The 16,338-nt window shown below is 45.7% G+C and overlaps 1 protein-coding gene across 1 annotated transcript in view; it reads left to right on the top strand.

Moving 5' to 3' along the window:
- HACL1 (2-hydroxyacyl-CoA lyase 1) overlaps positions 1 to 16,338 on the top strand; it is a 27,283-nt gene extending 10,945 nt beyond the window's left edge. Inside the window, exons 6-16 of the mRNA XM_015429696.1 lie at positions 439 to 533; positions 1,592 to 1,704; positions 4,888 to 5,023; positions 6,470 to 6,575; positions 7,525 to 7,608; positions 9,169 to 9,270; positions 10,009 to 10,163; positions 11,395 to 11,553; positions 13,008 to 13,115; positions 15,465 to 15,651; positions 15,965 to 16,338. Coding sequence (XP_015285182.1) covers positions 439 to 533; positions 1,592 to 1,704; positions 4,888 to 5,023; positions 6,470 to 6,575; positions 7,525 to 7,608; positions 9,169 to 9,270; positions 10,009 to 10,163; positions 11,395 to 11,553; positions 13,008 to 13,115; positions 15,465 to 15,651; positions 15,965 to 15,997 — 1,278 coding nt within the window. The 3' untranslated portion in view covers positions 15,998 to 16,338. The remainder of the gene's footprint in view (positions 1 to 438; positions 534 to 1,591; positions 1,705 to 4,887; positions 5,024 to 6,469; positions 6,576 to 7,524; positions 7,609 to 9,168; positions 9,271 to 10,008; positions 10,164 to 11,394; positions 11,554 to 13,007; positions 13,116 to 15,464; positions 15,652 to 15,964) is intronic.

Raw genomic sequence — 16,338 nt, 5'->3', positions numbered from 1 at the left:
AGAATGTATGAAACAGTTTAGAGACAGTGATCAGCTAGTGGCATAGTTGTGAAAAGCCACTGTGGTTACACCAGGCTGTAAGTGAAATCTAGTGGTATTTCTGTTCTATAAACCACTAGATGCAGCAGTAAGTTTCTGCTAATGAAAAAGGGGGCCATTTTACTACTTTTTGCTTAACATTGTACACCCCGATCACTCCTTTTGTGGTTCCTTCAGGTCCTCTGTCCCTCAGGAGCAGTATTTTGGTAAGTGCTTTAGGCTGCAGTGGAATCGGAGCAAGTGAGAAAGTCCTGTTCCACTGATAGAAATAGCTTCCAACAGCTGAAAATGCCACCAGATAGAACCCAATATTTTTTCTTTACATGTTTGTCAGATTTTAGAAATGGCAGAGTTTAATTACTGCAGTGCACTTCTGTTCCTTCTTTCCAATTAATGTAGGCTGTCAGAAATAGTATCTATGGTCGTCCAGGTGCCTGTTATGTTGACATACCCGGAGATTTTGTGAATCTGCAGGTGAATAAGAGCACTGTCAGGTGAGTGCAAATTATTAGAGTGGGTGGTGTCATGGAATCTGAATGTCATGGTTCCCTATTTTCCTGTGTTTGATGGCGGAGCTAATAAAGAGAAGAAGCATGGGCCCCTTAAGGATTGAACAAAACATAAAATATTCTGCATAAAAAGACCCTTAAGGGCCTCCTCAGCGTGATTTGCCTGAGCTCATTACCACCTGGGAGGTGTCTGTCCAAGTGGCTTCCAATTTATCACTCCCACTGGTGGCAGAGCTTTCCTTTGGCACAAGGGGACTTCCACTGCAGGAGCAAGACTCTGCTGCTAATGAAAGAGATTCGTAGGATCCAACCCTTTACTAAATATTATGGGTTTGAATATGCTTAGTGTTTTCTCGCATGGATGCACTAGTGTGTAGTGTTTAGAAAAATGGTAAGTGGTGTGTGTGTGTGTGTGTGTTTGAGATGCATGTGTCAAAATTCCAACTCAAGAAATGGGACCCCCAAAACCTTGTGCACATGCCTAGGCACTTTCATGTGTAGGCTGGGACGTTCTAGATTTCTCCTTCCAGCTGCTTTTCCTTGTGCTGCACTACAGGAACATTCTAGACTTTCCCACACAGCTTTTAGTAAGGTAGATGTGATCCTCTACTGGGAAGGGAAGCTGACTTGCAGCATATGCAAAACCCTTCTGCGCCTCCCTTTAAAGTTTTCCAGCTGTGTGTTTCTCGATGAAGAATAGTGAGAAAACATATTGTTTTCCTTCTTGTCAAAATGAAGCAAGAAAATACTGGAAAACCATTTTGATGTCATTGGAACACACACATATATGAAACAGAGTTTCTCCTAGGTGCTGATCACGTTTTAGTTAGGGAGTTTTCTGGGTTTTGTTGTGTTTTTTGCTTTGTTTTAGAAATGTGGAATGTGTATATTGATAGAACACTTTTTTTGCTCATTATAATGACCTGAAGCAATACTCAAATTAAATTTGCCTTCTCTCTCTCTTAAAAACAAGTGATTATTTTATTACATTGCTAATCCTCCTTCCCTTTTGAAGAGCATAAATATTTAATTCTACATTCCAGGTACGTGGAATGCTGCCCAGCACCTCCCATCAGCATGGCTGAAGAGTCGGCTGTTTCAAAGGCAGCTTCATTTATTGCACATTCCAGAAAACCACTCCTCATTATCGGGAAAGGTAGTCCTCTTTGAACTTTGTAACTAACTATAAAAAAGGTAAAGGTAAATGTTCCCTTGACCGAAAGCCAGTCAAATCTGACTCTAGGGTTGCGGTGCTCATCTCCGTTTCCGTGGTCATGTGGCCGGCATGACTAAACACCAAGGCGCACGGAACGCTGTTACCTTCCCACCGAAGTGGTACCTATTTATCTACTTGCAATTTCTTGCTTTCGAACGGCTAGGTTGGCAGGAGCTGGAACGAGAGATGGGAGCTCACTCCGTCATGCGGCAACTCAGGTCTCATACTGCTGAACTACCGATCTTCCAGCCTGCAGTTCAGCGTCTTAACCACTTGAGCCACCACAGCTCCTAAACTAACTATAAAGGATAGTAATTACTATTACTTATTGTATTTATGAATCACCCAGTACCTGCCACTGCAGGACCCTGGGCGATGTACAAACCACAGACAGAACAAGATGATAAAATCAGTTAAAACATTAATGAAACATTAGCAGCAATCAGATGGCAAATAACCAATCCCAGTTCCAACTCCCACTGCCAGCTACTTCGGGGACAGGGGGAAAGAGGGCAAATAGGTGTAAACAACAGAGAACCGGAAAGGGTGCCAGCCAAGATGGACCCATTGCTGTCCTGGCGGAACATCTCTGCCTTGCAGGCCCTACAGAATTGCATCAGATCCCACAGGGCCCTGATGGAGTTTGGCAGAGAGCTCCACCAGATGGAGGCCAGGACTGAAAAGGCCCTGGCCCTGGTTGAGGACAGCCGGATGTCTTTAGGGCCAGGGATCACTAGCAGATTACTGTCTAAGGAACGCAAGGCTGTCCTGGCGACATAATGGAGGAGATGGTCCCATAAGTACATCGGTCCCTGACCGCTCAAGGCCTTAGAAGTCAGTACCAAAACCTTGAACTTGACTTGGTATTCCACTGGGAGCCAGTGTAGCTGGTGCAGCACTGAATGTATATGTGCCATCTGTGATGTTCCTGTCAGGCAGGCCCGTAGCTAATGTGGGGCCCATGGGGCCTGGCCCCCTAGCTTTTCTTCCAGGCCCCCTCCCCCTGGGCTGGCCCCAAAGTGAATTAATGTAATTAACTTTGATTTAATGAGCTCCACCACCCCTGAGGCCCCCTCCTCAAAAAAGCCCTAGCTACGGGGCTGCTGTCAGGGCTTGCACCGCCACATTCTGGGTCAGTCGCAAGGGTATGCCAGCGTAGAGCAAGTTACAGTAGTCTAATCTGGAGGTGACCATTGCATGGATTACCATGGCCAGATCAGGATGCGACAGGAAAGGGGCCAGTTGCCAAGCCTGGTGTAGATGAAAAAACGCTAGCTTGGCAGTCTGAGTAACCTGGGCCTCCATATTTAAGGAGGGATTCAGAATCACTCCCAAGCTCCTTTAATAAAGGTTTTATTGACTCCCCTAAAAAGGGGAGGTATTTCGCTTAAAAGAAGAAATGGGAAGGGTAGACAGTGGGGGAAAGAGAAAGCTGAGTGATATATAAACTGGTAAATTAAACTGTTAGTAATGTCCAATTAATCTTCTTGGGCTTCTTCTGTGTGTTGTCAAACTTCTTTTCTTAGTTCAGTCACATATAATTCTCTGTTAATATGTTAGTAATGTTCCCTTGAATTTCTGTTAATGTTCCCTTGAGTTCCCTTGAGTTTCTGTTAATAAAAAAAAGAAAAATCTCTTCTGGACACAGTCAGAACCGCTTCTTTGCGTGCTGGGCACCTTTACTATCGCTGACGTGAAGGGGCTTCCTCTGTTGTCTTCTACTTCCGGCTTGTTAAATCCTCCTTCGGGTTGCTGTTAACACACTCAGTTCATGCACTATAAATCCTCTTCCTTTCATGCCTTGGAGGTCCCCAACTTTGAGAATGGTATTAATTTCATTTCGCTTTTATTTCCGCTCCCAAACTCTCTATTGGGTCCTCCTCGAAACTGGACGTATATAAGCGCTTGCCAGGCACTCCTCGCTGTCACAGTTCAAACTTTTCCATTTTACAAAACTCCCATCGGATTCACAACCATAAACAGTCCAAAACACTAAACAGCCGGCTCTCACACACAAGCAAACGCCCAGACGGAAGTCCCTCCCTTCTCTCCGCTCGTTTTTTCCATTTTTGCGGATGGTCGCTTTATCACTCGGTGACGTCTGGTGGCTCCGCTAAACCCCGTTCGGGGTCGCTCACGCAGCAAGGTCCATTGGGGCAGGGCATGGCGGGAGCCTCGGTCTCCGACCTCTCGGCCGAAAGAGCGACTCCCCCCTAGTGCGCCCTAAAGCGCCCCGGATCTGAGCTCCTCTCTTCCTGAGGTGCTCGTTCGGGTCTCCGCTCGCACGGATTCCCTCCTCCACCGCGGGCGGGCGAGACGCCCTCGGGAGCAACCCGAGGATGCGTCCACCATTCGCGGGAGCCAGACCGGAAGCCCCTGAATCACTCCCAAGCTCCTGATGGATTCTGCCAGTGTCAGTGACACTCCATCAAGAGCTGGTAATCTGTGCCCCATTCCTGAAGCCCCCCCACTCCCCCCCCGCCACAGAACCTCTGTCTTAGTTGGATTCCGTTTCAGCCTACTCTGTTTCAACCACCCAGTCACAGCCTCCAAACCCACGGCCAGATTATATGGGACAGCATCCAGGTGGCCATCCAATAACAGATATAGCCGGGTGTCATCAGCATATTGATGATGAGAATGTTTTCTTTCCATTGTTGTCTTGCTTATATCATTCACAAAGTTAAGTTCCTTCTGAAGTTTGGAGCTGAAACCTGCTTTGAAGTTGTTTGGGGCTGTCTGAAAAGAATGCAGTGATTTTTTTAAAAAAAGCTTTATCCAAGTTTGGATTTTTAAATTATATAGTAAATTGTAAATGGGTATACTGGGGAGGGGTGGAACTCTGCTTGGACCTACAGCATATACAGATACATTTTGGGTATCTGTTGTTAAAGAATTGTTGATCTTATCTCTCTATGAAACTATGGGTTTTTTCCCCTGACTGTGATTATAACTTCCTTTCTATATGCCTCGTGTTAATCAAAAGTACAAGGTGGACTCTTGCAATGTAAGATTTATACAGTCATTTCCTTGGAACTTTAATGGAGGGAGCAGAGTGACAGTCATTGCAGAGACCTGCCAGAACGGCTTCCTGGAATGGTGGTGGGTTTTTTCCCCCCTTAGGTGCTGCTTATGCACGTGCTGAAGACAGCATCCGAAAGTTGGTGGACCAGTGTGGGCTTCCCTTTTTGCCTACTCCAATGGGGAAGGGAGTTGTTCCTGACAACCATCCATGTTGCGTAGCCGCTGCCAGATCTAGGTAAATGCGTAAGGTGCTTTATGAATGTATTCATTCATAGTCCACTTTCTCACTGAGACTCAAGGCAGTTTGCACAGTGTAAATCAGTGCTATTGGATAAGCCACATAATAAGGAATGAAATGAGGCTGGGACTGCAGAAATCTCAACACAGTGTAAGTATTAAACATGACATGTTTAAACAAGCAGTAAATTGTATCTTGGAAGGAGAAATACAGTGCATTGAGTCAAGATAATGCGTACGGCAACAGATAACACAATACCATACATAGTAGTAAAGTCCGAAGACCTGTTTCCTTACTCAAAACATTTTCTGAACCGTTCTGTTATAATATAGCCCTGTCATCTTTATCAAAATGCCCTCTTGAACAATTCTGTTTTACATAGTTTGTGGAATGCCAGAAGTATGGGAGCTTTTCTGAACTCTACATGGTAGGGGCCACTACAGAGAACCAAGCTGTTGTGGTGGAGGAGGGGTGGTCCTGCAAAAATGAGGGTCTGGGGCCATAAAGGGCTTCATATATGGTGGCCAGGACCTTGAATTGAACCCAGCAGCTGATGGGCAGCCAACAGAGTGACTGCTGCATGAGCAAAATATCCATGCTTTGCTTCACTCCTGATAAGAGTTTTGAAGGAAGTCAGAAAGCAGTCCAGGGCTAACTTCCAGAGGTATTAAAGTTAGTGTTGTCTAGTCCATGATCATTACTGCTCCTGCATTCCAGGTATGCAGCAGGTGTGTTCCTCCTTCTCCTGTAGTGATGAAGTTTCATCTAATGGCAGTGTGACAATGGCTGGGCCCCAGGCTAAAAGCCACAGGGCAAAGAGGCCTTGTTCACTTGTCCTGCAGCTGTCCCACCTTTCTACCAATATTGACACCCAACATGGCCTACGAAGCTCAGAAGACATCTTAAACCAAAGGGACTGCAGCTTTTAAAAAGAAGGCAAAAAGGGGGACCGATGAGCCTGTGGTGCTGCTGGCATGCTGGGGCAATAACGCTTGGAAGAGTCTTCACTCCAGTGCTCAAATGCAGCCTTTAATTTACGTTCTGCAGAAATTAAGGGGATGGTCTTATGCTGGTCTTTATCCAAGGTCATGGTTAATGTTTCACCTTGGCTGGATCCCACATGTCTTTGGTAACATTTGTATTGTTGATACTGTGTTGGAGGGGTGCTCATGTGGGACATTCCCTTGTCAGCTCTGCTTCTCACTGGTGTCTGGTCTAGAATTGTAAGGTTCCCCAAAAGCAGTGGGACTGCAGCTAAAGGAATATAAGAGAGTAGATAGCCTCTTTCCCATGGTAAATTTCAGTCACTCTGGGTAAGAAGAGCACAGTTCTAACGCTGATGCTGAAAATAAGGGTTGGATCCAAAGGTGCTCTTTCATTCATAGAAGGGTGCCTTCTGGATCATCCAGCCCAATTGTTTCCTTGATTTTTTTTAACAATTAGGGCCTTGCAGTCTGCTGATGTAATAATATTGCTTGGTGCCCGGCTGAACTGGATTCTACATTTTGGGCTTCCACCAAGATTTCGGCCAGATGTAAAAATTATCCAGGTATTGATGGAGCATAATTCCAATTGATTGACACTGAGGATTCAGAAACGTGTGGTGTACCCTTGGGCAACAGATGAGTCTGACTTCATTAGCAGAAAAAATATTTTTTTTTTTTATTTTGCTGGTTTTTAACATTTTATTCCACCCTTCCTCCATGGAGCTGAGAAGGTCCTGTTCTTCCTGCCGTTTTACCCTTACCTCAGGTAGGTCAGTTTGGAAAACAGTAACTGGCCCAAAGTAACTCAGGGAAACCATGGGTAACCGGGGATTGCTGTCATGATGCTCCATTCCTAGTCCAACGCCCGGGTTATCAACGCAATTCTTAAAATTTCAAGGAGGGGACAAACTTGCCTTTGCTCTGACTCCTGAATGCTGAGGTTCAATAAGAGATGAGAGATATTTCCCTTGGTCCCTGACCCAGGAAACTAGCGTGGAGAAGTGGCTTAGTTATTGAACCTAACGGGGACCATGTATGTCTTTCTGAGCTCTTTGGAAAAAGAGCAGATATAAATGTAATTTTTACCAATCTGAAAGCATCTACATGGTTGCTTTCAATAGAGAGGATACCACACCAGACCAGTAAGTCTTGCCCGTAATAGCCTGTGAAGAGGGGAACTTATAAATAAGCTGTCAGAGTTCCCTGATCCCTCTGTAATGAAGTTTGTGCTGTTGAATGGAAGGTAAATCCTTAGGTTTAAGAGAGAAATATACTGAAGAGAGCAGTATGTTTCGTTGGTGTCCATGTGGTCCTCTGGCACAAGGTACCTTCTGATGTTGCAAGATTGTTCATTTTGCATCATCAAATGGCACCGTGTGCTGAAGAAACAAATAGGTGCCGACAGCATGAAATGGAAGAATCCAGCCTGCTATATTGTGATTTCCTTTGCTATGCACTATACTTGGGCTGCTATTCGTTTCTGCAAACCACTTCTTTTCTTTTACATAATAGGTAGACATTTGTGCAGAAGAACTGGGAAATAATGTGAGACCTGTAGCAGCCTTATTGGGTGACATAAAAGCAGTGACTGGGCAGGTAACTTAAGCATCTTCTTTCCTCTATCTGGTGGGTTTCAGGGAGTTACAATGGAGGGTTTCACTTAAGGCCTAGCCATTTTTGTTTCTATCAGATTGTCAGTTGATCTCTGTAGGCAAAACATGCACCAATATTTGGGGCTGTTTAAATGAATGCAAACAGGCTTCCAGTCTTGGCGAATTGAATGGTGGGCGCGTCTCTTCGGAGCTCCGAGAGATGGGTCCCGTGATATGGTAGTAGGGAGGGGTCCTGAACGATTCCAGACCCCCAAGGGCCCTCGCAGGGGGGGGGCAGCCATGGAGCACGAGGGGTGCCTCTTCCAAGGCAAACTGCCGAGGAATTGTGGCTCCCCTTTGCTCCAAAGGTCCCACCGTCATAGACCAGCAATGGCGCTAGAGTCACACACCGGGACAAGCGAGCAGATGGTCAAGCGGTTTCACTTACCTGGCGGAAGACTTCTGATGAACTATGAGTTCTGAGCAGTTAAAACAAGATAAACTTCAAATTGTTCAAGCATTTACGTCCCCCTCATGTGAAGCGAGGGGGAGGAGAAATCCACCCAATAAAGATAAGCTCTTTATACTAACAGCAAAAGAAGGGGACTAAAAACTAAGCTTTAATTAACTGGGGTAGAGTGTGACCAAGGAAAACCCAGTCATAGAGACATTAGGAACATTTCACTAAATGTAAACAAAAGCGGCGACGGAAGGGGAAAAAATGGCACTGACATCGAAACCTTCTTCAGGAAATGCTAATTTTGGTGCTACAGTCACGAGACCGGAAGCAAATACAGACATCCCAACCATGTTAGGATCTTATATAAGCGAGTTGGATATGCTCTATGGAATGTATCTACAATATATTAAGATTATTCTGCCTGGTGAAATCCTTGTGAGACCTACTAAAAGACATTTTATAAAGAGGATAATATACAAAAATTAACTTTGTTTCTGTAGAAACAACCGACACTTTGTGGATGGTCTGGACTATAATAGAAGAAGATGGAACAGCTGAAGAGGAACATGAGATGGGAAATCATGGAAGGGATATTTCTACACCACTTGAAGAAGAAACTGTTTTAGTACTCTTAAACTCCCATACTCAGTAGAGAAGCAGACTTTAGAAACAAAAACGATAAATTTTTAAGACATATATCTTTGACTTAAACCTAATTAAAATTGTTAGATTACTTGGCCACTCTTACTCTAGTTAAAACCATGATGGATTATCATCTGATAAATTGATAAGCCTTACTATTCATTGTAACAAAGGTGTTCTAAGTGAAATATTACTGTAAGCATTGTTAAAATTGTTAGACCACTGCTACTTGGGTTCTTAGTAGTAGTTTTCTTTCCTTTCTCCTGTAGATATTAGTTACCCCTTCCTTTGATTTCTGTGTAGTTTTTAGAATAAAAGCAATAAAACATTTATAAAAAATAAAATAAACGAATGCAAACAGCCTGCCTAGGTTATACAATACTGTTAGGGTACGCTTGCATGTTCTAAGCAACATCATGTCAAGGGGGAGAGAGGCTTGTGAAAGTATTTCTGTGCTTCCAGCTTTTAGAACACCTGAACAGAAAGCTTTGGAAATACCCTTCTGGTACAGAGTGGTGGTCAGAACTGCAGGCAAAAATGAAAAGCAATGAGGAGACTTCCAAGGTACTGGTGGTATATCTGGATTCATTCGAAAAATTAATGCAGCTGGGAACAAAGTCCTGTTTTTGTTTATTTGTGTGTCGCTCACATGTACTTTCAGTCTGCTTGTTCGGAATCCGTTCAGTGTCCCAAGCCTGTTTTTCTGCATACATCAGTGTGTGTCATTTGTCATGCTTTTACAGTACTTGCCTCTTACGGGACCTGTTGGAGCAACAGATGTTAATGTATTTGAGTTACATGCCCCTCAGAGAGCATCATGCTCATCTGGTAGCAACCTGCGGGTAATCCCTGGCCCCAAAGCAGTCCGGCCGTCCTCGACCAGGACCAGGGCCTTTTCGGCTCTGGCCCCAACCTGGTGGAACCCTCTGCCTAACGAGACGCAGGCCCTGCGAGACGTGGTTCAGTTCAGTAGGGCCCGTAAGACCAAGATGTTCCACAGGGCATATGGCTGAGGACAATGATGGTTAGGGGGGTCAGCCGGCCTCCCTCCATTTACTCTTGGGCCGCGAACTTCTCTGTGCTGGCTGCCCACCTGCGATGGATTGTTGGGCGCCATCTGACATAGTAGTTTGATTGTTAAGCTTTCTAACTTGAAAAATTGGATTTTAAAACCGTAAGGCTGATTTTATTGTATATTTAATTGTCAGAAGCCGCCCCGAGCCCTGCTTGGCCAGGGAAGGAGCAGGATAGAAGTTGAATAAAGACATACATAAATAAATAAATATTTGTTCTTGACACAAGGCACTCTCCCTGCGAAAGCAACGTCTTATGAATTACTATACAGTATTCCACCACATCAGGGAACTTTTGCCAAAGGACTGCATTCTGGTCAGTGAGGGAGCAAACACAATGGACATCGGGCGCACAATGCTTCCAAACTATCATCCTCGCCACAGGTAATTATTGGCCTTGTTCTGTTTTCAGTGTTGTGTCTGAAGTCCTCCCCCCCACTCCCCCTGCCAACCCCCCTAGTGAATAATATTTAAGTGTTATCAGCAAAGTTTGATGAACTGGTGTAGTAACTGGGTTCATCTTTAGCTCTCTTCCCCCCTCCCCTCCCCAAATGCAAAACAGAATAAAAGCTTTATCTGGCACTCTTGGGGAATGAGGATGGCTGTTTAAGCAAATGTACTGGACACTTGCATTGATTGATTGAAGCACTGCTGAAAGGTGCCTTCTGCTCGAGTGCTTATTTTCCCCCCATTCTGGCTGAAATCAGCTTGAGGAGGAGAACATTTTCATGTACCAATCAAAACACTTCAGATTCTGGAGGCTAAAGAATTATTATGTTAAATCTGTTTTGCTATTTATGGTTGGGCCTGAATAAAATCATCTTTCCCTTTCCCAAGGTGAAGCAATATTTTCATTGTACCTTTGAAAGATTTTTTAAAAAATTAGAGCAGTGGGGCCAGAAAGCAACCTGCAGGAACTGTGTGCAACTCAAATGTCCAAAGGATACATGTTGACAACCACTTTCCTGTGCTCGTACTTGGTGTGTGCATTTTGTATGGAATAAACGTAGCAGACCTGTTCGGCTGTTACTTTTATGTATTCTGTGCTTCTGAGCATGCTAATTGCAAAGCATTCTCATTCAGAAATTTGCTTGAATGCTGCAGTTTTAACAGCACTGTCTAGCTGTTGAATATTCAAGCATCTTGTTTGTCTGTTGTGTCAAATACAGAATATATTTCATGAACCTTTGCCAGCAGTCCTTGAGAGCCAGGAGGTTGCTGAATATGCATTATTTTATTTTCCTTGTACAAATCTCAGTGGGCACACAGTGACCGTACCGTAGCCTCTGGCAACTCAATCCAAATTATTAACATCTCATTTGAAATTTCAGTAATTCAGCTCTGAAAATAGATTAAAAAACAATGTTATTAACAAATTATTATAAAAGTTCCTTTTTCTATCAATCCAGTCTACATTCACATTTGGTAAATCTTTATACAATTCCACATTTAGATGGGACTGATCTATAAATACATCCTGTGTCTCATATTTTCTAAAGACATCCAGTAGCTCTTTTCAATAAGACAGGGTGTCAAATGTGTACAGAGAACTGTTGCACGAGAAGCCTAATCATTAGTCAGAACAGAGACAATGAGCTTCCTTCCTTTCTTGTAGGCTTGATGCTGGCACCTTCGGGACTATGGGAGTTGGGCTGGGTTTTGCAATAGCAGCTGCCATGGTTACTAAAGACCACAGTCCAGAGAGGCGAGTGGTCTGCATAGAAGGAGACAGTGCCTTTGGATTCTCCGGCATGGAGGTGGAGACTATATGCAGGTAAAATCTGGGGCCACTTCAACTCCTAAAAATATTAATAACATACCGTATTTTTCGCTCCATAAGACGCACCTGACCATAAGACGCACCTAGTTTTTAGAGGAGGAAAACAGGAAAAAAAATATTCTGAACCAAATTTTAGCCTCTCCTGGCCGCAGCTGCCTCTCCGCGTCTCGGGCCGCGAAGGCCAGAACGCCGGGAGGGCGGCTTTCAGTCCCCGGCCGAGACTCTCGCCGTCATCCTGGGGTGAGCGGTGGCTTTCAAGCAGGTGCCTTGGCGTGCCACCCGCTTAGCGTGCCTTCCCGTTCCCCCCGCAGGCTGCCTCCTCCTCCACGCGGGGGGGAGTTCGGTTGAGGCTGAAGGTGGTGTCCGCCCGTGGTTCCTGCGGTCTTTCCCACCATCCAACCCCACCTTCTGGTTTTGGCTGTCAGCCCGCAGGGAAGGCGATCCTTCTGCGCCAGGGGCTCCTCCTCAGCCTGCAGGGGTCAGCCGCGTCGCGGAGGTCCTCCGGGCCGCTCGTCTCACGCTCCCGTCCTTGGCTGCCGCCGCCGCCACCAGATTAAAAGACCGGCGAACAAATGGAGACGCTTCTGGAAAGCAGCGAGAGCCTTTCCCTGCTCAGGGCTCTCGGGGGGGGGAATGCTCCCTCTAAGCTGTGGAGTCTTGTGAGCAAAAATTCTACTTTGCGAGCTACTGGCATTAAAGTTGTGAGTGAGCGACTTGGCTGCTGCATGATTTAGTTTGCTCGGGAGCCATCCTTCCTGAGCGGAGACAAAAATGTGTGAGCCGGGGGGGGAGCCTCCGTTGTCCCGAGCAGAATTCGCTGCTGGCACAACTTGGCTCCGGAACAGCAAGCCACCCGCCGCGCTTGCAACACGGGAAGGGGGGGGCGGGTGGAAAGACAAACTTGCCGAGAGTTCCCTCCCCAACCCCTCTCCCCCACCTTGACGCGCGGAGCTCAACAGCCTGTCCCCAAGAGGGAGCCTTACCTCCGAGGTCCCCTTTGAGCACAGCAGGGAGGACAAGAACACACCACTCGACTCGAGGGTGCGGAGAGGAGGGCCGCGGCTGTTGATGGGCCCATCACCTCCCGCCCCCGTCCGGCAGCCAGACCCGGGGGGGGGGACGGGGGGACGGACGACTGTGGGCAGCTCCCGACGTCCTGGATGGGGCAGGTGGTGTCCCCGGGCGGGCCAGACACCAGGTGGCAGCTTCATGGCCGTGACGAAGAGTCCTCGGCGGGCTGATTGATCGCCCCCTCGCTCACCCACTCTTTTTTGCAGTATTCGCACCATAAGACGCACACACTTCCCCGCCACTTTTTTTTGGGGGGGGGTGCGTCTTATGGAGCGAAAAATACGGTACCTGAAAGTGGGCAGAGCTGCGACGTGAAGTGTTGGAAGTTCCTCCACACCTTGAAATGATTCTTTATTTTGTGTTGTGAATAACTGCAGGTATAACTTGCCAATCATCATGATCATAGTCAACAACAATGGAATATATAGTGGCTTAGATTCAGGTACCTGGAAGGAGATACTGGAGCTTGGAGAACCTGCTACACGGTGGGTAGTTCTGTGCTGCACTCAGTCTGCTTTTGACTTGTTGGATGTAACAAACATGCAGTTATTTCTTTGAAACATTAAAAAGTGCATGTAACAAAACTTCCACGATACTCCTACTTTCCTCATAGGCCAGGCAGTCCACAGTGTGGTTCCGTAGGTGCTATGATGCCCCCTGACACCTTTCCTGGTCCTTCCAAGTGTTGTTAGAAAGTAGCTGAGACCAGGTGGGGCTTTTGCCCAGCTTGACTTCTGGCTGGCCATCGTTGAGCTAATTGGCGGTGTGGATTTTTTTTTTGTAAGTTGCTGCAGCAGCAGCTGCTACCACGTCACAAGCAGGGCTATTTTTGGGCAGGAACGCACAGGAACGGAGTTCCGGCTGGCTCCCGAGCTGGCCACGCCCAGCAGGAACTCATTAGCATAATAGGCCACACCCAACAGCAGAAACTCATTAGGATTGGTTATATTAGGGGTCTGTGGCCTAACATGCAAAGGGTTCCTGCTACAAAAAAAGCCCTGGGTTTTGACAACAAACAAGGTAAACAGAATAAGAAGCAAAAGGTGCGTGTGGCTGGATGACCACACTTCTGGTAATGTGGGGGTGTGGCCTAATATGCTAATGAGCTGCTCTGTCATGGGTGTGGCCTAATATGCTAATGTGTTTCTGCTGTTGGGTGTGGCTTATTATGCTAATGAGTTCCTGCTGGGCTTTTTCTACAAAAAAAGCCCTGGTCACAAGGATCTTCACTACATGACTGCAGATAAGCTGTGATGTATGCAAGAAAATATTTTTACACAATATGTTCATTTTATATCGTCTCCTGTTCAACAGAGCTTATGTCTGAAATGTTGAAGAATTACTGTTGTGGGTGACCTCACTCCTTGACATTTTGTGGCTGGCTGCACCTCGTACAGCAGCCATTTCATGGTTGAGCCCGCCTCCCCATGTCAGAATTCCAGAGGTGCCTGCAGGCTCAAAAAGGTTGGGGGTTCCTGTCATAGACTCTGGTGCAAGAACCGATGTGATGGCATTCCAGTGCATTTAGTTCACACACTAATATAAGTTGCAAACATTGAAGGCGGCTTTACGCTGAATCAATATGGCAGCAATATCCCCAAACTGTTTCATACTGCTGGGGATCTTTTCTGTGGACACAAGGTAATCTGTTAAGAGTAGATCTCATTCCTACCTCTGTGGATGAAAGTTAGAAGTGCTTGAACCGTTAACTCAAGAGGAGAAGATAGCCCCCAGGGAAGTATGAGGCCGTGGTGAAAAAAGCTGATGTAATAGCTCTAGGCCAGGCTGACCAGGGCAAGGAGAAAGTTCCCCAGGGCTCAGGGGAAGACTGGGCCAAAACAGTTAAGACATGCAAGGTCTGTGGTAAAGGGGACCCAGGTTTTTAAAATGAGTGCAGCAAGAAGTTCCTGCTTTGAAAATAGGAGAAGGGTCACTGATTACAATAGTGTTGAATCCTTTCGTCCCATTACACTTTCACAATTTAAAATGCTTTCTAAGGCTTCAGCTGGCTGGGGAGGGGTGGTGCACGGATACCACAGAAGACTTAAACCACAGTGTAATGTCTAGTTTGGGCCTTCTGACTCCAGCATGGCTTCTTAACACATGCCGCATGTTCATATGAGCAAGTAGTTAGGAGAACTGGGACTAGCATTTCCATCCCTAAAAATGCAGATTTTGTTTTATTATCCTTTGGTCAGAGAACCCCTTTTCATGCTTTTAACTTTAAATACCCACATGGCTTCAGAGAAGAGTTGGGTTATTTAATGTATTTATTTCATTTATATCCCACCTTATTCTCCAGTGGGGCCCCAAAATGGCTTATATCGTTCTCCTCTCCTCCATTTTATCCTCACAACAGCCCTGAGAGGTAGGTTAGACTGAGAGTGTGTGACTGTCCCAAGCTTCCATGGCACCAGTAGGGATTTGAACTGGGATCTCCCAGATCCTAGTTCAACACATTAACCACTACATCACACTGGCTTTTATCTGACTCCTTTAAGACCTTTTCAACAGAATGTGTTCAGTGGCTTTGTAGAAATCATCCTGAGTGCTTTGTAGTTGAACCAAAGAGATCAAAAGGTGTTATTATTGTTGTTGTTGATGATGATGATATTTGCCACTAGTAGATTTCCTGTATTTGGCTGAAACTTTGAAGCAATGGTTTGATATTGGAACAAAAAGATGGTAATTGAATGGGCTGATCAGTTTCCTCCAAGGAACTCTGGAAAAGGGCAGTGCCTCTTGTTGGACGCAGTATTTAGCAAGTCAGCAGCATAATCTTTTTACGATGTCTACTCTCTTCTTAGTGCAAACCTCTGTTTGCTTCATTTCAGTGCCCCTCCAGTATGTCTGCTGCCAAATGCTCACTATGAGCAGATAGCAGCTGCCTTTGGTGGGAAAGGGTACTTTGTCCAAACTCCGGAGGAACTGCAAGCGGCCTTGAAAAGAAGCCTGGTGGAAAAATGTACCCCTTCCCTCATCAACATAATGATCGACCCACAGTCAGACAGGAAGGAGCAAGTGAGTGTGTCCAGTTTCTTTCTCAGCCTGTAGTGTGAGTAAACAGCCGCTTCCTGTGTTCAACAGAACAACATTAATGGCCATGTATGACTGGATAGCTGTGGTTAGCCTTATAATATTTAAAATATGGATTCAGCATCACTGTTATAGATTGCAGTTTGCACCTTCAAGTGCCAGTGCAGACTGGCTATCCCAGACATTGTTTATTTTCAAGTCTTCATTAATTATATTTCCAATAATTTGTTTATATGTGCTTGAATAAAAGTATATTCTTAAAGGCTGATTGTGGGTTTTGTGTCTCCCTCCCCCCCAGGATTTTCACTGGCTGACACGATCCAACCTGTAGTGGAAGATGCAAGATCTGGACGTCCTAGGCAAAATTGTCTGTGTAAACTAAGCAGAGTGGACTTTTGGACTAGAAACCACACTACAGCTGCAGTCTGTAGTTCTTTATATGGACTGCAAGATCCTTATGTATTTGCCAGTCTTCAGTGACTATTGGTGATGTGGCTGTGAATTTTATTGCTCTCAGGGGTGAGCAGATGAGGGGTAAACTGTACCCGGCTCCCTCATTGCTACCGTTACCCATTCATGCAGCCACAGCATCATCCATGGAGTCTTCTAGTGTAGCCAGTTTGGTGTAGTGGTTAAGTGTACAGACTCTAATCTGGGAGAACCGGGTTTGAT

Source organism: Gekko japonicus, unplaced genomic scaffold, assembly GCF_001447785.1.
Source record: "Gekko japonicus isolate JY-2015 unplaced genomic scaffold, Gekko_japonicus_V1.1 scaffold767, whole genome shotgun sequence".
Taxonomy (NCBI): Eukaryota; Metazoa; Chordata; class Lepidosauria; order Squamata; family Gekkonidae; genus Gekko; species Gekko japonicus.
Note: the sequence above shows the minus strand (reverse complement) of the source record. Positions and strands in the feature narration are given on the sequence as shown.